Here is a 23164-nt window from a genome sequence, read left to right on the forward strand (position 1 = left end):
ACAAGCAGAAATATCCTGCAGTGCCCGACTTCTAAGCCCGGAGAAGATCCGGTGGTCCGGTGGTGCGCGCGCGCGCGCCAGCTCCCTGTGCGGATCTCTGGAGTTTTAGTTTTAATCCTGAGAGGAAATGGCTCACAAAGGAAGGACCTGGACTGTATGGCTCGTGCTGTGTGTGTTTATTCTCATTTTGGCATGTCTCGAGGTGAGCAATAATAATAATAATAATGATACATTTTTTTTTAAATTAAATTACATTTTTAATTAAATAGTCACACTCAATTTCTACATAGATCTTCAAAATACACAGTAAATACAGCACGATTAAATGCTGCACCTAATGACGTCATAATCTGGATTTCTAGACCAAGTATCACATACTCACCATCAAAATGATATCATGACACCCAAGAATGTTTGACATTGAGTACACTGTGTTTCAAACAAATACAAATTAGATGATACAATTCTTTTCATTAAAAAAAAATATATATATATTCCGTAAAAATACGAGTTTGCTTGTTGTTGTTGTTTTTTTTTTATTTCCAAACAAAGCTGTACGGTTTCGCCGAAAACGGCGGTACAACTCTCTGTTTCAGGTTACGTTTTAAACCACAGAAATGTAAAGTCGTTTACTCGTTTATGTGATGTAAGGAGACGTTTACGGAAGGAGTCTACAGTGTCGGAGGTAAAGCTGTAAGTCTTCAGGACAGAGGCGTTTACAACAGCTGGTTATAGCTGCTCTAACGTAAGCCGCTAATCGTTCGCATATGTGCAGTGCAACTATAAATGGATAAAATAAAAAAAAGTATGATGTGTCATTCTGTAATAAACAAAAAAGTGCCTTAGTGCTGTGGTATAAGAGAAATAAAACACACAGGAAAATAATACCACTTCTCTACACTCTTTCTTCCTTCAACAGCACAACACTGATTGGTTTATTTCTGATATAATTGGTCAATTAAGCTGTAATTTTGTATTATTTTTATTTTTTTATTTTCTTCAGAGTGCCGAATCCAGCTCTCCCTCACTGCTGGAGTCTCTCCGGTTACCTTCAGACACAGGTGAGAAGTGAAGTTGTAGCATTTTTTAAAATTCAATTCTGGTGAAATTCTGTCAATTTACTCATTTAGTCCTTGCTAATCTCCGCCCCTTAGCTAATCTCCGCCCCTTAGCTAATCTCCGCCCTGTAGCTAGTCTTCCTTTATCACATGACCACTTCTGTAAGCGAGAACTACGTGGCTCCGCCCCCTAGTGGACAGATTTTAATCCTAAAGATACACAGGCAAGTGTGTGAAAACTGCTGTCTGTGTAATTGCTCCTTTTTATAACCCCGCCCACTCTGCTGTCTCTCATCCAATCACGCTTTTCTCCACTGAATCTGTTCATGCAGCAACCCATTCAATCCTTCACCTTTCTTTCTTTCCTCTTTTGTAATTCATCTGTCTTTCTTTTTTTCTTTCTTTCTTTCCATATACATTTCCCATCCGTTTCTTTCTTTCTTTCTTTCTCTCTCTATCTTTCTCTCTTTCTTTCTTCTGTTCTTTCTTTCTCTCTCTTTCTTTTTCTTTCTTTCTTTCTCTCTATCTTTCTTTCTTTCTTTCTTCTTTCTTTTTTTCTTTCTTTCTTTCTCTCTATCTTTCTTTCTTTCTTTCCATATACATTTCCCATCCGTTTCTCTCTTTCTTTCTTCTGTTCTTTCTTTCTCTCTCTTTATTTTTCTTTCTTTCTTTCTCTCTATCTTTCTTTCTTTCTTTCCATATACATTTCCCATCCGTTTCTTTCTTTCTCTCTCTATCTTTCTCTCTTTCTTTCTTCTGTTCTTTCTTTCTCTCTCTTTATTTTTCTCTTTCTTTCTCTCTTTCTTTCTTCTGTTCTTTCTTTCTCTCTCTTTCTTTTTCTTTCTCTTTCTTTCTTTCTTTATTTCTTCTTTCTTTCTTTCTTTCTTCTTTCTCTATCTTTCTCTCTTTCTTCTGTTCTTTCTTCTTTCTCTCTCTTTCTCTCTTTCTTTCTTCTGTTCTTTCTTTCTCTCTCTTTCCTTTTCTTTCTCTCTCTATCTTTCTCTCTCTTTCTTTCTTTCTTTCTTCCGTTGTTTCATTCCATATACATTCCCCACTGTTTTCTCTTTCTATCTTCTTTCCTTTCTTTCTTTCACCTCTTTTCCTTCAACACATACTTATTCACTTTCACTGAATCTGTTTATTCAGATTTATCCTGGTTCCTTTCTTTCATCCCCATTAATTTTTTTCTACCCTCTTTCTCCTCTTGTCTACTTCTTTCTTTGGTCTTCTGCTCTTTTCTTTCATCAACATCAACACCTCCAGCCATCCATTCATCTCCAACCATTTCTCCCTTTCTTACTTCCTTTCCTTCTTTCCTGTTTTGCCTTTTTCTTTACGTAGTCACCATCACTGAATCTGTTTATCCAGCCATCCCTTCTTCCTTCACCCAGAAATCACCCCCCACCCCACCGACACACACACGACACACGCGTAAACAGTCCTGAGGCGTCCTCCTGTTACTCGTGCTCTGACTGATTTGGCAACATAGTAGTGAAACCTGAAACACGTAACTGCTCTGTATACGCGAGATGAAAGACACCGGGTCTCTGTGATTGACAGGGGAGACAGGAAGGACGTCTGTCCCACCCAGACAGCGGGACGGCTGTATTCTTGGACCACCATCTTGATATTTTTAGGGTTTAGTGCGCTCCCTCTGAACACACTTCTGAAGTGACGGCTCTCACCACATACACACTCGACTTGTCCGGAAGTCCTAAGCGGCCGTGTGTTATTGGGTTTTTTTCCCTGTCTTTGTTTTCTCGCGATCGCTGCGTAACCAAAAGCCGTTTCCTCACGACGTCATTTTCCACAACGTAATAATTTTGTCTTTAATCGTGTTAAATGAGATCTTTAACATCACGTCCATCCCGCTATCTTTTCTTCTCGTGCTTGTTTTACAGAGTACGAGATCGTGGCTCCGTATGAGGTGGACCGTCACGGCCGCTACGTCTCCCACGCCGTCGCTCATCACTGTCGCAGGAGGAAGCGCTCACCGGAGGATCACGGGATTGACCCCGCCCCCACGGCGCACTTCCGGCTCCGCGGCCTCGGACAGGACTTCCACATGGAGCTGCGTCCGTCCGGCGGTCTCGTTGCGCCGGGATTTACCGTCCAGACTCTGAGCGGAAACGGTACCGAGAAGCTGGAGACCTTCCCGGGAGAGGATTTCTGCTTCTATCAAGGCTCTGTGAGGTCAAAGGTCAACTCTAGAGTGGCGCTATCCACGTGCGCCGGGATGGTGAGTCAGGTGGCTGTAGATTAGTCATCATTTTGTCGGTTTTTTTCAGCTGTCCCTCTCTCTCTCTCTCTCTCATCTGTGTGTGTGAGAGAGAGAGAAACAAAGAAAGAAAGGCTGCTGAGAGAGTGACAAAAATGTGCCGTCAGATTTCTCATGACTTTTTCACCAAATTCCTTGAAACCACATAAATTCAGGGTCAGCGAATGTTTACTGGAGGACAGAGAATCCTCTGTGAATCCCTAAAGACACTGAGTTTCCCCGGACTTTCCCTTTCCAAGTCCTGAGCGAGGACGTGAAGAGTTTGTCGTGATGTTGGTCGTCACTGGACGCGAGAAGGTCACGGTTTAAGATGCATTTTCCATGTGTCCGTCACAAACTTCTTCCTCTATTTCACGACCACTCGTCACTCTGCACGTACAGACTTCGCTAGCGTTAGCACAGATTAGCGCTGTCGTGGAAACATGTAAAAGGAATACTAGCATGCTACTGTGTTAGCTAAGACATCCACGAGGAGACTGGAACGTGCGCTCGCTGTATCATCGTGTATTCGTTTCGCACATTTCTGTCGCGTCTTCCGGAAAAATCCAGCCTTGGTCACGTTATGGACAATTTAAAGAGCCTTGGCCTGTGTTTTAGACAAGGAGGCGTGGCCTTTGTGCTGCATTCGATTTACCTCAGGAGCAGGAAGTCGGAGTCTGGAATGATGTCTTTTTCGACTTGTAGTGGAAAAACATGGATGCCTCTATGTTAGCATAGTTCGCTAATATCTGCTGAGGTAATCCTGTGAAAACAGAAACATCGTCACTGATCTGAAATAGCGCAGCTAGCATCACACACCGTAAACAAACTGCTGCTCAACTCGGTGTATATTAACCTGAGAAGAATTTTGGGGGGTGGGGTTTCTTTAGCGTAGTTAGCATTACGGTAGTAGTGTATGATGATAACTTAGCGTGAGGAATTAGCATGAGGAGTTAGCGGCTTGCTCCAGAGGCTGCACGTGGGGTGACACTGAGACAGGATGTTTGTGAGTGTGTGTGTGTGTGTGTGTGGTGTGGTGTGGATCCCTGTCCGGTTCTGTATTTACAACCGCTATTTACGCCTGTCTGTGTAATCTGAAGATGGGTGTGTACACACTCTCTCACACACACACACACACACACATATACAGGTCATGCTAACACATGCTAATGATACATTTAAACTTAATATATATAAACTCGTGTGTGTGTGTGTGTGTGTGTGTGTGTGTGTGTGTGTAGTCAGGTCTGATCCGCACCCAGGAGGCCGATTACTTCTTGAAGCCGCTCCTCCTGCACCAGTTACAGAACGAGAACTACACCGCAGCACCCGAACACCATCCACACATCCTCTACAGGATCCACACACACATACCGGGACGCTCGGGCGGAGCCAAACGCCGTCGCCGACGTCATGGTCTCCACAGCGACGACGGACCCGGAGCACACCAGAAACAACACTACTGCGGAAGGAGGAAGAAATGTATGTAAGGACATCATTTATTTATGACATTAGTGTTACGTTGTCCTGAATGGCAACAAGAAATGCTCGATTCTGATTGGCTGGATTGCGTGCGTTATTTTAATACGTAACCGTGTCAGAACGTAACCATGGCGATAAGCATAAATGGTGCTTTAGATACTGTTTATTGTTAGATTTGATCCTTCTGTAATCGGGCTCTTCTCGTCTCTCAGATGTGCCGCGACCTCCCGCTGAAGATGTTTACGTTGCTCCTGACGAGTATAAATCAGCGCCGAGAGGAAGGCGAGCGGCGACGCTAAGCGCTAATCCCAGACGCAACGTGGAGACGCTGGTGGTCGTGGATCAGAAGATGATGGAGAATCACGGGCGAGAGAACGTCACCACGTTCGTCCTCACCGTCCTCAACATGGTGATTCTGTCTCTCCATCTGTCCACACGTTCATCCAACCATCAAATTCATCCATTCACCCATATGTCCATCCATTCGTTCATTTGATCATCCATCCATTCATCTGTCCATCAAATTCATCCATTCACCCATATATCCATCCATTCGTTCATTTGATCATCCATTCATCTGTCCATCAAATTCATCCATTCACCCATATATCCATCCATTCGTTCATTTGATCATCCATCCATTCATCTGTCCATCAAATTCATCCATTCACCCATATATCCATCCATTCGTTCATTTGATCATCCATCCATTCATCTGTCCATCAAATTCATCCATTCACCCATATATCCATCCATTCGTTCATTTGATCATCCATCCATTCATCTGTCCATCAAATTCATCCATTCACCCATATATCCATCCATTCTTTCATTCAATCATCCATCCATTCATCTGTCCATCCAGCCAGCCATCCATTCACCCATATATCCCATCCATTCTTTCATTTAATCATCCATTCATTCATCTATCCATCCATCCAGCCAGCCATCCATTCATCCATCTGTCCATCGAGCCAACCATCCATTCATCCATCCATCAAATTCATCCATTCACCCATATATCCATCCATTTGTTCATTCAATAATCCATCCATCTGCCCATCCATCCAGCCATCTATCCTTTTTATCCATTCATCCACCCATCCGTCACCCAACAATCCATTCATTCATCCATCAAATTCATCCATCCATCCCTCCATCTGTCCACCCCAATCCTTCCATATCTCTGTTCCGTGCTTCCATTTGTTCCTTTCTTTCATTACCACATACACCTTCACCAACCACGCCTTGCTGAAACTGTTTGTCTGGTGTATCCATCCATCCGTCTAATCATTCCGCCACCAAATCCATCCATCCATCCAACCATCCCAGCCAGTCTCTGTCCATGTTCATTGTTTCCATTCATGCCTCTTCATCCATCCGTCCGTCCATCATCTCTCTGTTCATTTTTTCTATTAATTCTTTTCTGACTTTTACCACCATATACCATCCTAATAAATCTGTTTGTCCATCCATCCATCCATCCATCCATCCATCCAACTGCAAGTTTTCCAGTTGACTGTCTTTATTCGTTCCTTTCATTTCTTTCTTTCACTCTCCTTGTTTTGTCTTTACGTCTACATATCGTTCCATCTATCCATCTCTCTCCCAATCCTCCAGTCATCTCATTCCCTCCTCTTATTTAATTCTTTCTTTCTTCTCCTGCAGGTCTCCACCCTGTTTAAGGACAGAACGATAGGAGGAGATATTAATGTAGTGATTGTGGGACTGATCCTGCTGAGCGGAGAGCAGGTGAGGATCCTTCTGCATTGTTGTTGTTTTTTTTTAATATATTTTTTTGCCGTTTTATTAAACTTTTTATTCCCTCTCTATCTCTCTCTCCCCTTCTTTCCCCTGGGCTCAGGATGGTTTGGTGATTAGTCATCACGCTGATCACACTCTGAGCAGTTTCTGTCAGTGGCAGTCGGCTCTGGCGGGTCGTGAAGGTCGTCGCCATGATCATGCCATCCTGCTGACGGGGTTGGACATCTGCTCCTGGAAGAACGAGCCGTGTGACACGCTGGGTACAACACACAAAGACGAGCCTTTACTCCCTCCTTTCTTTCCTTCTATTATTCACGTCTCTCTTTCTTTCCTTAGTTATCTCTTTCCGCATTCCTTCTTTCATTGCGTTCCTTCGAATCTTTATTGTTTTGTTTATTTCTTCCTTACTTTGATGTGTTCTTTCTTGCTTTCTTACTGGATTAAGAAATTAAGATATTAATTTCGGTATTACTTTTTCTTTTCTTTTCTTAATTTCTTCCTTATTTCCTTTCTGTAGTTCTTTCTTTGGGTTTTCTTCTTTCTTCTTGCATTCCCCTGATTTGTTTCTTCCTTGCTTCCATTTGCTCTTTCTTTCTTACTAACATTCTTTCTTTCTTTCTTTTTTACTAACTTTCTTTCTTTCTTGTATTTCGTCTTTTATTATTTTTCATACATCCGTTCAGTTATTTATTTATTTATTTATGGATTTCCTTCTTTAGTTTTTTTTTTTTTCTTCTTTTTTACTATAGTTCTTTGTTTGTGGTTTCTTGTTTCATTCTTCTTTTGTTTGTTCCTTCCTTGCTTCCATTTGTTCTTTCTTTCTTTCTTAATAACATTCTTTCTTTCTTGTGTTTCTTCTTTTATTATTCTCCATACATTCAATTCTTTTGTGGGGTTTTTTTTCTTCCTTTCTTCGTTTCTTTCTTTCGTTTTTCCTTTTACTCTCCCTCGTACTCTCACTTCATTTGTTTCTCTGTCATTCTTTACGTTTCCTTCTTTCACTTCCTCATGCTCCTTCTTTCATTATTCTCAATCCTTTCCTTTGATTCTGTATTGTTTTTCTTTCCTCCATTCGTTTCGTTTTCTTTCTCTCTTATTTCCATTCTTCGGTTCCTTCTTTGTGGTTTCGTCTTTCATTCTTTTGTTTGTTTCTTCCTGTACCTGCTTTACCTGAGTGTGAGAACGCCGCTCCTCCAACCTCGAACCTGTAAGCCCTTCAGCCGTATTAGCCTGTTAGCTGTGCTCTTTAGCCACCATGCGGCGGTTCAAAGACCCCTGGGAACGCGGTGATTGGGGGTCGTGGGCTGTGATTAAAACCTCTTTAAAGCCTGTAGTGCATGAGAGGAGGGAGCGAGTGAAGATCTCACGCCTGTGCCAGGTCAGAGCAGAGAAGATTAAAGGCTAGTGATGCGCTTCATTTAGCCTCTCGCTCTCTTCACTCAAGACGTCTCTCGGCGTCCATGTCCGATTGACGGAGCGGGAAAACGGTCTGAATGGCTGACCGTGTGATCTGCACCTCGTTTAGAGCTTTTACAGATCACACAGATTGTGTGTTCGGACACGGAAGAGAAAAACACACGCTTTAATGCCGCTAGTGAAAAACACAGGACGAGCAGAGAAAGTTACAAAAATGTGACGAATTCAAAGAATAGAGACGTAGAGAGATAGTGATCAAGTCACTGACTCAGATTTTTCCCCATAGACATGAAAGACTATCATTTCTTCCCCATGACGATCTTGATGTGTGTGAATGAAAGAAAGAAAGTAAGAACGAAAAGAAAAAAAGAACACAAACAAAAACAAGAAAGAAACAAAGCATTAATTAACCGATACTTTCTTTTTAATGCTTCCTTTTTCTCCTTTTGTTCTTTTTTTCCTTTCATTCTTTCTTTGTGTTCTTCCTGCTTCTTTCCTTCTTTTTTTTAAATTATTAATTAAACGACAAATTTCATTCATTAAAAGAGTTAAGGAAGTAACAAACATTTCTTTTTTTTTCGTGATTTCTTTCTTTCTCTCTTTCGTTCGTTCTTTCTTTCCTTCCTTCCCTTTTTCTTTCTGCTTCTTTCCTTCATTTTTTTAAAAATTATTAATTAATCGACAACTTTCGTTAATTAAAACAGTTAAGGGAAGAACAAACAAATTTATTTTTTGTGATTTCTTTCTCTTTCTTTCCTTCCTTCTGTCTGCTTCCATCCTTCATTTTTTTAAAATAACGAATTAAACGACAAATAGTTCAAAAAGAACATTTCTTTTTTGTGATTCTTTCTTTCTTTCTTCCTTTAATCGAAGTGAAGGTCCTACTTCTACACTTATATTGGTAATCTGATATGTAATCTGCACTAATTTATATCCAATTTTTGTTGCTGAAACTCTAAGGAGACGTTCCTTTAACACTTATGGAAGGAGTCTCCAGTGTCAGTGCTAAACGCTCCAGAAGTATGAGATGTCGTTCTTTAAATCGGTCAAATGTGGGTTTGTTGGTAAACCGCAGTGGTTTTAAGAGGAATAAAACTTCTAGGAGTGGGGGATGGGGGGGTGCTGTTTTAACGATCCCGATCCTGATGTCCCTCCAGGTTTGGCGCCGATCAGTGGGATGTGTAGTAAATACCGAAGCTGCACCGTTAACGAGGACACGGGACTCGGACTTGCCTTCACCATCGCTCACGAGTCAGGCCACAAGTAAGAGCAATTCCCTCGTCGATTAGCTTATTCATTCATGAATCTCTTCGAAATCAGTTGTATTTTGGTGCTCTCAGTTTTGGAATGGTGCACGATGGTGAAGGAAACGTGTGTAAGAAGTCCACAGGGAACATCATGTCCCCTACATTAGCGGGAGATAACGGACTCTTCTCCTGGTCGTCCTGCAGCCGTCAGTATCTCACGCGCTTTCTCAGGTACCTACACCTTCACCTTCTGAAATGTTCGTATCTATTCTCTTACAGCGTTACGACCGGGGCATCCCACTCATGAAACTGTATACTTTTATACACAGATTTGTTTATATACACATAACACTAGGGCGCACGGTGGCTTAGTGGTTAGCACGTTCGCCTCACACCTCCAGGGTCGGGGGTTCGATTCCCATCGACTCCGTGTGTGCGGAGTTTGCATGTTCTCCCCGTGCTGCGGGGGTAAACCTCCGGGTCCCAGTCCAAAGAGATGCATGGTAGGCTGATTGGCATGTCCAAATTGTCCGTAGTGTATGAATGGGTGTGTGAGTCTGTGCCCTGTGATGGATTGGCACCCTGTCCAGGGTGTACCCCGATGCTCCCTGGGATAGACTCCAGGTTCCCCGTGACGCTGAAAAGGATAAGCGGTATAGAAGATGGATGGATGGACACATAACAATACATAGCTGAAATCTGTTTTTTAAATATATATACTTAAGCACTCATATAAACAGGAGTTAGGAAGAAATTAAAAATAAACCTTACAGTCGTAATACTATAAGATCTAAAGGGACAGCTTGGTCCGAATCGAGAACGCTCGTGCTGTCTCCGGCGTCTAGACGTAGCGTCATCTTTTTAAAGCCGCTATTTACGGAGGTGTCGTGCTGAAACAGAGCCAAGATGGCCGCCGTGCTGATATGATGATGTAATACCAGTTTCAGTTTTCGGGCTTAAAATTAACACACCAGGGTAGTGTGGAATATCAGCTTCCTCACAGACAGGACCGATTTTAGTGAGCGATTTCATTAGCGCCAGTCGCGTCGATGTGTGTGTGTGTGTGTGTGTGCATCCTGTGTTCATCTGCCACACTGTTTATGTGTTATATCAGGTTTCGACCTTGTGAACCGTGTAACGTCGCGCTGTTAGGAAAATAGTGACGGGGTGTGTGATGAAGCAGAGGTGCAGTTAGCGTACGCATAAGTTACTTTCCCGTGTTTCTTAAGTGTTTCGGTCCTCTTACGCCACAGCGTAGATAGTTTTTATCCATTTTTATTTACATTTAATGTTGTGGATGGATTGCTGGACGGATGGACGTGCGGATAGACGTATGAGGAATGGATGTATGGATGATGGATAGAACAGATGGAAGAATGTAAAATGGATGGATACACAGATGGAGAGATGATGGATGAATGGAAAAATGGAAAGTAGGACAGATGGAAGGATGGACGGATACACAGATGGAGAGATGATCCATCGACGGGTGCGTGGATGAATGAATGGATGAACAAATAGAAGGATGGATGGATGGGAAGACAGAAGAATGAATGAAAGAGTGGAGGGAAGTATGTACAGATTTTCTAAATAGAAATAGATGGATGAATGCACAGATGAACAAAGGATGGATAAATGGATGGATGGATTGACAAACAGAGGAATGGTTGAATGCACTGACTCATGGGGGGAAGAATGGAAGGTAGGACAGACGGACGGATGGATAGAAGGAAGGACACACAGATGGACTGATGATGTATCGATGGCTGGATTCATGGATATATGGACGACTGGCTGGATGGACAGGTTGAAGAATGGATGAAAGGCTAGATGGAAGGATGTACAAATTTTGTACAAATGAATGAAAAGATTGGACGGATGAATGGAATCATGGATGGATGGACAAATAGGATAAACAGATAGGCTGGATAGAAGCATGGCCTGAGAGATGGAGAGTTAAATAGATAGATGAATGTATATGGATTGATAGACAGATGGATGAACGTAATTACAAGGCGTTATCCCTGTGTGTCTGTGTGTGTGTGTGTGTGTGTGTGTGTGTGTGTTCCGTCAGCACCGCTCAAGCTACGTGTCTTTCGGACGAACCGAACGCGATGGAGGAATACAAATATCCGGAGAAGCTTCCCGGCGAGCTCTACGACACCGACACTCAGTGCAAATGGCAGTTTGGAGAAAAAGCCAAACTCTGCACACTGAACTTCAAAAAGGCAAGAAAACACACTGTTTCTTTAGCTCATACTTTCAGGACCCCCTACTGCAGACACTATCTTCATAAACCCACTGAACCCAGAGGCTTCGTCCCCAACAGAGTGCTAAAATAAGACACAGCCCTTTGGGATGTATAAGAAAGTGCAAAAAGTGCAGATTTCTCCGTCCTCGCAGACATACGTTCTGAAAATCTAGCTAAATTTACACTGGCGCACTGCCGATGAGAAAGTCTGTACGTCGGCTTAAAAAAAAAAAAAAAAAAAAAACGTCAGACGCCACCACCGAGATCTGTTTTTATTCCGTTATTGTTATTGGCTCGAACACATAATAACTAGAGGAGTAGCACGAGTCCTGCTGGGATTCCGATAATTAAAAAGCTATGACTTTGTTGGTCTTTAGTTGGGTCAACTGGCTGAAGTATGAAGAACAAGATAAGCTGGCTAATGACTTTTTAAACGATTCAGCAAAAGACTTCATGTACTGTATGCTCTTCTAATCTTATTGTCCCTGCTGCTCTCAGCCAATCAGAGCGCACCGGACTGGATTTGTATATTAGGGAAGAGCGATAACATGGTAAAGTTTACGGTTATAAAGAAGATCGCATCTTTCAGTCGCATGCTTTTATACTGATTTTTATTTATTTGTGTGTGTGTGTGTCTCAGGACATCTGTAAGGCTCTGTGGTGTCATCGCACCGGCCGAAAATGCGAGACCAAATTCATGCCGGCGGCCGAGGGCTCCAGCTGTGGCCCCGAGATGGTAAATATCACATTTACACCACGAGAGAGTTCACGTCCAGCTAGTTTTCTGATTGGAACGTCAGCCATTTTTAGGAAACCCACAGGTGAATTTCAATACGAAAAGCTGGAGATTGGGATAAAGCATGTTGGCTCATCAAGAATGGTTGAATGCACTGACTCGTGGGTGGAAGATTGAAGGTAGGACAGACGGATGGATGGGTGGATGAACAAATAGAAGGATGGATGGGCAGACAGAAGAATGAATGAAAGAGTGGATGGAAGTATGTACAGATTTTCTAAATAGAAATAGATGGATGAATGCACAGATGAATAAAGGATGGATGGATGGATTGACAGACAAAGGAATGATTGAATGCACTGACTCATGGGTGGAAGAATGGAAGGTAGGACAGACGGATGGATACTGTTGCGAGGCATAAGCTAGCTAAGAGCTGAGGATAACAACTTGCCCACCTAGCACATAGCCTTTAAATAACTTATATGGACAATGCAAAGATACAGTAACAGTGGAAACAAGACGGAACAATCCAGAATATCAACATTTACCTCAGATGGGTTGGTGAATTATTTAAAAAATTAATTAAAATAGAATCAACTTAATATTCAGCGAGCTAGCACGTAGCTAGTCATGCCATTAAGTCACGACAGATGTTAGCGCTATCCTGAATGGTGATTTGGGTATTGGAGCGATCTCAGATAAGCTAGCTAGCACAATGCCGTTAAGTCGCGTATAATATGGACGATGTAAAGATAAAGCAATCGTGGAAACAAGACAAAACAATCGGGAACATCAACGTTTACCTCAGATGTGTTGGTAAATGATTCAGAAAATGCTCCTGGTGATTAAAATGACACTGTAATTACGCTTGCTAAGTGCTAACTTGGCAGGTTGTTCATGTTCATGGAATCTCGTAAATCTAATGGGGTATTAACAGGTAGCCTAAAAATACAAAAAATACATATCGATTTTTTTTTTATTTTGTAAAAGCAAAACAAGTACAACAAATTTTGCTTATTTCAGAGTTAATCTACATGAATGTGTGTGTGTGTGTGTGTGTTCTCTCAGTGGTGCCGTCGTGGAGCATGTGTGAAGCGCGGTGATGAAGGTCCTCGGCCTGGTTACGGTCACTGGTCCGAGTGGTCCGATTGGTCGAGCTGCTCCAGGACGTGTGAGAGTGGCGTGATGTACCGAGAGAGACAGTGCAATCGCCACGAGTGTGTATTCACACACACACGCGCACAAAAACACTCACTTGACACATAAGTCTGGCTTTCTTTTTAACACTAACACTCTCTCTTTGTCTCATACTCATGACTCCTTTTTGTGTTCGTCACTCTCCTGCTGTCTCTCTCTGCAGGCGTGCGGATGGAGGGAGTGTGTGTGAGGGCGTGTCTCGTGTGTATAAACTGTGTAACACCGTGGACTGTCCTGCGAGTGCGGTGGACTTCAGATCGGCTCAGTGTGCCGAGTTTAACACAAAGCCCTTTCGCAGCTTTTACTACAGATGGAAACCTTACCAGCAATTTAAAGGTATGTGTTGTTTGCATACACACAAACACACCCTAGTGTTTCCTAGTAAAGGCATGTATAATAATGTGTGTATGTGTGTGTTTCTACTGAACGTGCAAAACTGTATGAGCTAAGTGAGTGTTTGCTCTCTCTTCCCAGATCATGATGTGTGCAAGCTCTACTGCGTCGCCGAGGGCTACGACTTCTTCTTTGCGCTTTCCAACAAAGTCCGTGATGGCACACGGTGTACACTGGACAGCAACGATGTGTGCATCGACGGCGTGTGTGAGGTAACGTGTTCTTGCAAACAGTATGAACGTATTATGTAGATATTGTGCAAATATATGGTGGCGTGTTTCCGTCAACTATCGTGTTACTGAATAGTCTAATGCGAAGACAGTAACGAGATGATATCATCCAAAGGCTGGGCTATGGAAAAACAACACACCTTCTGTTTAGCAGTGTTATTCGCTAGCTAAGCATTTATCATGATCACTGAAGCTTTCGCGATTCGCGCCATTCGTTTTGGTAATGTCCAAAATCGCATACTAATACACTATACTAAATAATATGTCAAAATATCACACCACCGCTACATACAGGTCACAAGGGTGATGGTTTTTTTTTTTTTTACATACTATATAGTATAGCAAAGTGTGTGCTGTTCATCTTCATCTATATGCCGACTATGGTGTTTGTGTTTGTTTTGCTATGTCTGGATTAAAAATGTAAAACTGTCTCCTACAGAAAGTGGGTTGTGACCACGAGCTGGGTTCAACAGCCGTACTGGACATGTGTGGTGTCTGCAATGGCAAAAACTCTACCTGTAAACTCTACAAAGGCCGATACACCAAGCAACACTATTCCAATCGTAAGGCCAATACACCAAACAGCATTACACCAAGTGTAATATCAATACATCACAGATGTATACATGAATACATTACACCAATTATAAAGCCAGTACACCAAGCAACTTTACTCCAATTGTAAAACCGATACACCAAACACCATTACTCCAATTACAAAGACAATACACCAAACACCATTACACCAATTACAAAGACAATACACCAAACACCATTACACCATTTGGAAAACCAATACACCAAACACCATTACACCAATAATAAAGACAATTCACCAAACACCATTACACCAATTGCAAAGACAGTACACCAAACACCATTACACCATTTACAAAGACAATTCACCAAACACCATTACACCATTTGTAAAACCAATATACCAAACACCATTACACCAATTATAAAGACAATACACCAAACACCATTACACCAATTGTAAAGACAATACACCAAACACCATTACTCCAATTGTAGACAATTCACCAAACACCATTACTCCAATTGTAGACAATTCACCAAACACCATTACACCAATTGTAAAGACAATACACCAAACACCATTACTCCAATTGTAAAGACAATTCACCAAACACCATTACACCAATTGCAAAGACAGTACACCAAACACCATTACACCAATTGCAAAGACAGTACACCAAACACCATTACACCAATTGCAAAGACAGTACACCAAACACCATTACACCAGTACACCAAACATGATTATTCCCAACAAGCTCAATATGCCTCTAATTTAAGCTCACGAGTATATTATCACACTTCCTTGCTTCTGTTGTGTTTGTCTCTGTGTGTTAGAGTACTATGGAGTGGTCACTATCCCGGCAGGTGCCCGTAGCATTCGTGTGGTGGAGTCAAACTCCTCCAGATCTTTTCTTGCCCTGAGGAATACACACAGGAAATACTATCTAAATGGTCATTGGAAAGTGGACTGGCCTGGACGTTACTCCATTGCGGGATCGGTTTTTGACTACAAACGACCCTATAATGGTCTTGAGGGTCTGACATCCACAGGGCCCACCAGTGAAACTCTGGTGGTAGAGGTAGGGCCCACATTTCTGTCCTCTAGCTGGTTTCAAGCCAATAAACATGTCATTTATATTTTGTATGTCCTGTTTCTAGATCCTGCTGCAGGGTTCGAACCCAGGCGTGCGGTGGGAATACACACTAACCAAAGCCAAGACGGAGAAGGTAACCAAGCCCAAACACAAATACACATGGGCTGTGATTCGCTCCGAGTGCTCTGCTACTTGTGCCGGAGGTAAACACAAACACTTTCCAATGTTTCTCTGCAAACTTTATAAAGGTATTGTTTAGACCTCCGTGTTATAGATGTGCCTTAATTAGGGTCATTTCCTGCACGCTTCCCTAAGTTCCCATCCTGTCAGTGGAAATGAGAAGGGTGGGATCTTGTCCCCTCCTACTTGACCCTATAATTACTCAGTGCCCTGCAGTTAGCGCAAGATTAGTGCCTACATAATAGTGTACTTCGAATATGAGCTTGAAACGATCACAGACAACCAAAGTAATACTAACAAGTTGTTTCTTGTGTCCCTTGTGTATCCTTTATAAAGTTCTAAATAAGTCAAATATAATGTTAATAAATTAGTGTTTAACAATGATTAATATACAGTATTTCGGATGCTTATCAGTGCGTAACGATGTCTGGATGGTAAAGTGCTCTCTTTCTCCGTCTTTTTAGGCGAGATGAAAACGAAGGCGGCGTGTTATAAGGATCAGCGAGTCCAAGTGAACACGTCGTACTGTAACCCCAAATCTCGACCCAAAACCGGTACCATTTCCTGTAACACCCAACCCTGCCCTCCCAGGTAACACCACCGTGATCAACCAGTATAGAAAAGTCAGGGAAATGAAACTCGGGACGTCTAGAAAGTAATGAATCTGTGGAACGTAGGAAGTGCGAACTCAGAAAAACAAGAACCGGCTCAAACAGGAGGGTCCATTTTCCACCAACTTCAAACAATGACTGAAATGGTCACCATGATGTGGGTCGAGCTAAAGCGGTGTAGATTTCTGATTGGTTGAACAGCTTTGTCACATAATAGAGCTGATTTAATGTCTCTAGATATTTTTTTTTTTCTTTTTTCTGGTGGCGACCCACACAATAATCGTTTTACTTTCTCATATATTTCACTCGGTTTTAAATTTCTTCCCAGTGATCCAGCTAAAATGCACCATTTTCAATTCCACATGGCTTCCTGGTAATATGCCCCCTAGATAGGACATACAGTTGTAGAACACACGTATATGTCCAGTATGAGTTTTTATGTGAAGGTCAAGGTCTGATAAAAAGTTTCGCGCTCGCCTTAAAGTATTGGCACCCAGAGCGTCATTTGTGTCAGTTAAAACAAAATCGGCGTGTCTCACGCTTTACACTTCACCCTATAACTACTACTACTAATGTCAAATAAGCCATCTTTTCTGGGTATTTTTTTTAAGTAACTTTGTTCAAATAAAAGCAAATTTGTGAAATGTAAATTTCAAGTAAAATGTGAACAGTTATGCCAATCACTAGTCTCCACCCCAAATCTTTGCTCCTCCTACTTTCACAGATACTATTATGTGACTTATGTGGGAATAAATATCTAACACAATGAATTTCTCTCACTCTCACACGCGCACACACACACGCACACACACACACACACACACACACACACACACGTACACGTATTCCCCATACCCAAAATCTGAGGAAGTCCTGTATTTTTACACATTACATCATGGAAATAAGAACATGATCGAATTTAAGACGCTGACATCAGCATGAGTCTCCTTTACTCGAGAGTGTGTGAGGTGTGAATCCAGAATACACACACTCTGCATTCGGTCAAAGAGCACGAGTGAGTCTCTAGGGCTCTCGGCCTCCTCAGTGTCCTCAGACGAGTGTCTGTAAAAAAAAAAAAAAAAAAAGGACACACAGGATATGATGGTAAAAAATATGTTACTGTAGATGGATGGATAGATAAATAGAGCGAGAGACAGACAGATGGCCAGACATACTGACTGAGCGACAGATAAAGAGACGGACAGATGAACAGAGGAACAGACAGACAGGTGGACAGATTAGCGGATAAAAATATCAACAGACGGACATAAATAGATATAGAGACGGGCAGAAATAAAGAGATGCCGACTGGTTAATGTAGAGAGACAGACAGAATGATAGATTGACAGACAGACAGCTGACAGACAGACACACATCTACAAATGGAGATATTAGATTGACTGACTCGTGATTTGTACACTATTGATCGTATACTGATCTCAAGCTGTCCGTGTGTGTGTGTGTGTGTGTGTGTGTTGACACAGATGGAGTGTAGGAGACTGGGGTGTGTGTAGTCGTACGTGTGGGTCGGGGGAACAGAGTCGACAGGTGCAGTGTGTTCAGATGGCGAGTCACACCCGGGTGAAGGTGCTGAGCGATGAGCAGTGTGTTCAGCCTCCGCCTGTGCGCACACACACCTGTAACACACACTCCTGCCCGCCTACATGGAGCGTCGGCACCTGGACTCAGGTGAGAACACACACACACACACACACTTGTACTGCACTCTTCATACACATATATAACCTTAGGTTATATATGGGCTGAAAGACGCACCCACTGGTCTGTTGTCTAGACCCTCATACATGACGTGTGTGTGTGTGTGTGTTAGTGTTCACGTAAGTGTGGTAAGGGTGTGCAGAGGAGGGCAGTGGTGTGTGTGCGCAGAACTCCGGGATCACGTGACCTCGCTCTCCCAGACAGCGAATGTGTGCTCCTGCCCAAACCACACAGCCTGGAGAACTGCGTACTGAAACCCTGCCCAAGAACACACACCACACACTGGAGCATCACTCACTGGCAACAGGTAAGACGGACGGACGGACGGACGGACGGACAGACAGGTCTCAGACAGCACTACTGATATAACACTAGCAGAATAAACACTTATGAAACCCATGAGAGTGTGAAGTGATTGAACTCATTAGTCGTGTTACTCTTCTCATTAGCTGTGTGTGTGTGTGTGTGTGAGCGCAGTGTTCAGTGACGTGCGGTGCAGGTGTTCAGCTTCGCTCTCTGCAGTGTGTAGAGAAGGACATGACAGGGAAACAGAGAACGCTGACCGAGAAGAAGTGCCAACACACACCCAAACCATCAGCCGAGCTGCAGAGAGTGTGTGTTCAACCTGACTGCGTCAACACACACCGCTCTCACACACCACAGTGGTACACATCAACCTGGTCTCAGGTACACACACATACACAGTTACACAACTGTACAAAAAAACACTGAGGTTAATATGTTTATGACGGAGTGTGTGTGTGTGTGTGTGTGTGTGTAGTGTACAGTGTCATGTGGTGGTGGTGTCCAGCTCCGCTCTGTTCAGTGTCTCCTCTACAGACGCCCCTCATCCACTTGTTCCCTTCATTTGAAACCGGCTGCGTCTCAAATCTGCAACACCAACTTCTGTCCTCCGCAGCACAGAGGTACACACACACACACACACACGCACATCTTTCTGTCTGTCTCTCTCTCGCGCTCTCTCTCTCTTTGTATCTGATTATGTGTTTATCTGTCAGACATGTTTGAGAATCTGGAGCTACATTTACTCTACTTTTGGTGTGTGTGTGTGTGTGTTATAGACACCGTGTGTAAGGACTCGTACAGTTGGTGTCACCTGGTGCTGCAGCACGGAGTGTGTAACCATCACCTGTACAGGGCGCAGTGCTGTCTCTCCTGCTCAAACACCAACTTCTGATCTGCATCAGCAATGAAATTAAGGATTAGCGTGTTAGCATGTGCGACACACACAGACACACAAACGCACACACACACACACACACACCATGTGTGTCTGTAGAGTATGTGGAGCAGCTCACGTCAGACTGAGACGCAGGGATGTGTGGACAGAGATGGAGAGAGACGGAGAGAGAGATTGCTGCAGTTCGTGTATTCGAAGGGTGCAGCGTGAAGATTTAGGACACGCGCATTTGCTGAGATGGGTGGGATTTGGTTGTGCGAGTGTGTGCCGTGATGCGAGGACTCTGCAATTTTGCCTTTTGCACATAAAATATAAAAGTGACTGTCTGCGTTGTTTTGTTTGTTTTTGTGGAAAATTTTAGGAGAATGTTGAGCTTTGTGCCGTGGACTGACTGAAGAATCGGTTTTACACTGTTTGTATTAAAATGGACGTTTTTTTTTTGTTTTGTTTTTAAAGTAATTAAATAAATGTCATAGTTTGTGTTTAAAGTAAAGGTTAAACATTAAAAGTGTGTCGTTTCACTGAGGCCTTTCCCATGACAATTCAGTCACAATCATCATATGCCTGGGTCAATCTTTGTGAAATCACCTGAGACCTCCTGACTGACCAGCTCAGATTTGCTTCATACTTTCTGGAAATGTTGAGACTATTCCTACTAAATAGTGTGCAAAATGTCAGACTTGTACCTGGATTACTTTCTGAGATACAGAGGCTTTACAAAAAAAAAAAAACGGTGGGGAGGCATAATTTTACTGTTAAAGCGAGAACTACAGAAAAAGTTACAAAGTTCCATAAATCATTACTTTTGAACTACTCATGCTAGACACTTGAAATTTTCAGGGATTGTTGTCTAGTATAAGATGCCTTTAAATTCTGAAACAGAAGGTCCACGGTTGCATATTTGCCAATTTATGCCCTGCTGAATATTGTTAAATAAATAAATAGAATAATTTCTGTGCTTTGGCTCTCTGGATCTCCGCACTAAAGCACATTCGATCTGTGAAGTTTTCACATCTGTTACTCATGTCATAGTACTGTGTTTAGAAACCAGGTGTATGTCTAAAACAAATCAAACTTTATGATTTCTGAGGTGTTCAAAACGAAAATTAAATAGTTTCTCGCCTGTATTTCAAATACATATTGCCCATGTATGGCAAGGTCTACCATGAAAAAAGAATGAAGCCACTTGTTTTAATTAGCAAATACACATAGTAGGAAGTTTGTATCATGGTATCAAATATGCCACAAATGGAAATGCAAAATACAGAGACGTACTACGTACTACTGCTGGTGATTTGCGGTGGATTTACCGTCATCTTTGGTGCTACAATTTTCCAGCTTTATATTCGACATCATTGTTTTTAGACTCACGCAGTCGATCTCTGACCGTTTCTGCACTTTGGATGCCCTCTAGTGACCATTTTATTCCAGTCCAGTTGCAACCCTATTTGTTTTTGCCTCCTGAGCTGTGGATGGGGTGGCAGTAAATTGTTTCCACTCATTATTCATAATTGAGTTGTTTTTATTATTATTATTATTATTATTATGTTAATTTTAATTATATATGATTAAATAATTATATTTATGGCATGGCAGGGTTGTGCTTTCTTGCTAGAAACACTACAAAATACAATATTCATGCTCTACATTTTTGTGTCAGTAATCTAAACAGAATCCAAACTTCGAAAAATTTCTATCTGCCACAGTGTGTAGAAGTGGATTTAACAGATTTACAGATATTTGCTTGGATTGTTGTGTTTACCAGCATAATGGGGTGCAATGCAATTTTTTTAGAAATATGGCGTTATTTTGGAGCTCAGTAAGACAGTGTTTAGGGTTTAGGCCGAACAGTGCATCTCCCATTCGTGTCATGTTAATGATCTTGATATGTATTCTGCAACCAGGGTTGCCATGTTCTGCATATAATGTCAGCGTATTGCAGATAACCGGTATACTTTGAGCTCTGGACGAAGACGTACGCTAAATTCTGTAAACGTAATAAAAATAAGCAATTTAAACCCGACAGTATATTCCAGATATAAAAGAGCAATAATCCATGCATATTATATGATGACTTGATTTGATCAAGTCAAGGTTTACATGAGCTAGTCTTCTTATGTGAAAATTTACATACACTAGTAGGATACGAAGGTTTTACAGTTTTTCCGAATTTACGGAACTTGACCTGACCTGGAAGTAGAGACTTCAATTCGTGAATTTTGGAGTACTTTTGGAGTAGTGGAACTTACTTACTTACTTAGTCAGTATATTAGTTCGTTATTAATATTTGAATTTTTGAGCTCTAGGGGGGGCACAGAGCATCATAATCGTCGTGGTCATCCTCCTCCTCCTCAGCTGTCGATCCAAATCTCACTAGCGATCATAGAGTGTTTATCTTCTTTCTCATAGTATAACTTTTTTAGTTTCTTGAAAAGTGTCGTGGAAATTAGACAACACTCGCAGACTCGTCCTCTGAAGGTAAAAAAATAGAGAAACTGAAAGATGGGATCATCCTTTGGAAACGCAGATATGAAAAGGCGACATACGACTGCAGCATGCAAATCTGGACCGTCCAGATGTTAAAACACAAAACATTCTTTAAGAGTTTAGACCCAATGTCATCGAAACCATCACAGTGGGCAATGGTGTGTTGTTCACCATGATGATGAACCCTACCCTGGCACAGTATTGAAGGTGGGGGAAGATAATGTGGAAGTCAAGTGCATGCACCGAAATGGAGTGAATAAGTTCTTCTGGCCGAGCCCCAGAGATCATATTAACTGGTATCATGATGACCAGATCATGTGACTGATTCCAGAGCCCCTAGCACTGAATAGGCGTTCAGCTGAAATTGATCAGAGGTTCTGGGAGATCATTCTGAGACATCTAGACAAGTGAAATAATGCAACATAAATTGTAAAATGGAGACCGTTTACCCCTCTTAGTTATAACCTAGTAACATAGCATGCCATAAAATAGTAGCAGACAACTGCAGTTTAGATAATGGTCTTTGTTGGACCTTTTTAGTTGTTACTCTTAATTGAGTTCAAATGTGCTTAAACTGTTGTTTATGAACGTTCAAGTGTTTTGACCTATTGTCAATGAGTTTGACTGCATGCCAAATGAAACCATTTTCTTAATTAGAATTGCGGAATAAGGATCTTTGGTCTTGTATGTCACTGGTGTTACTGTGTGTTTTTTTCTGTATCATTAAATAAAACGTGTCATGTTTGACATGATGATAATTTTATATTCATTACATTTTGCTACACTCGAGAGTTCAGATTCCAAGGATTGCATCATTACTTGTTTAACAGTTATTTGTTTATATATATTTTCATTTTTAAAGGAAATTCATGGTTGTGCAACTGAAAAAAACACCATTCAATCACACTTTTAACAAACCATAACAAATCAAAATAAAATAATAATCTTCTGATTTGTTGCATTATCAATGTTATTCTCTACCTCTGACTACATGTGCTGAAGAGATTGAAAAATAATATTTCATAAAGGCCTCTATTAGTAAGGTAACACCAGTGACAAATTGACGGTGCATGTCATCTTTACATAAATGCACAAAAAAGAAAAAAAATCATCACGCTGTCATTTAAGTGTATTCATACAGCCAATGATTTAAGTAATAATGTGGTCAAAGGTTTTGACACATTCTTCCATTCTAAAAGTGCACGTTTCTGTAGAATGACCCACTTCATAAAATTCTAATTCTAAGTTCTTGATGATTTCTACCAGTCAGTGGTAAGGCTGCGTCGATCTTTCGCTCT

General features: G+C 41.8%; 1 protein-coding gene across 4 annotated transcripts; it reads left to right on the forward strand.

Moving 5' to 3' along the window:
- LOC108273221 (A disintegrin and metalloproteinase with thrombospondin motifs 16) lies at nt 1-20383 on the forward strand. Of its 4 annotated transcripts, XM_017482358.3 has the most exons (23): nt 1-202; nt 1004-1061; nt 2960-3297; nt 4557-4797; nt 5010-5206; nt 6466-6549; nt 6662-6821; nt 9135-9240; nt 9318-9455; nt 11299-11452; nt 12116-12211; nt 13280-13428; nt 13572-13744; nt 13883-14013; nt 14471-14594; nt 15409-15653; nt 15733-15871; nt 16313-16439; nt 17944-18148; nt 18291-18485; nt 18656-18865; nt 18960-19104; nt 19261-20383. In XM_017482358.3, exons 1-23 carry the CDS (start codon nt 128-130, stop codon nt 19374-19376), a joined length of 3606 nt encoding a protein of 1201 aa, XP_017337847.1. In that variant the 5' UTR covers nt 1-127; the 3' UTR covers nt 19377-20383. The 4 variants fall into 4 exon arrangements, with proteins under 4 accessions (XP_017337847.1, XP_047014477.1, XP_047014499.1 ...); XM_047158521.2 differs by lacking the exon at nt 9318-9455; XM_047158543.2 differs by lacking the exons at nt 1-202; nt 1004-1061 and adding an exon at nt 2091-2872.
- Nucleotides 20384-23164: the final 2781 nt, after the last annotated feature.

The sequence above is a fragment of the Ictalurus punctatus genome, chromosome 1, assembly GCF_001660625.3.
Source record: "Ictalurus punctatus breed USDA103 chromosome 1, Coco_2.0, whole genome shotgun sequence".
Classification (NCBI taxonomy): domain Eukaryota; kingdom Metazoa; phylum Chordata; class Actinopteri; order Siluriformes; family Ictaluridae; genus Ictalurus; species Ictalurus punctatus.

Bases quoted from the DNA above. Each gene is read 5' to 3' on its own strand.
- LOC108273221 (XM_017482358.3), top strand. From the start codon at position 128: ATGGCTCACAAAGGAAGGACCTGGACTGTATGGCTCGTGCTGTGTGTG. The intron at 3,298-4,556 runs GTGAGTCAGGTG...GTGTGTGTGTAG, and splicing joins TATCCACGTGCGCCGGGATG to TCAGGTCTGATCCGCACCCA. The intron at 12,212-13,279 runs GTAAATATCACA...GTGTTCTCTCAG, and splicing joins CCAGCTGTGGCCCCGAGATG to TGGTGCCGTCGTGGAGCATG.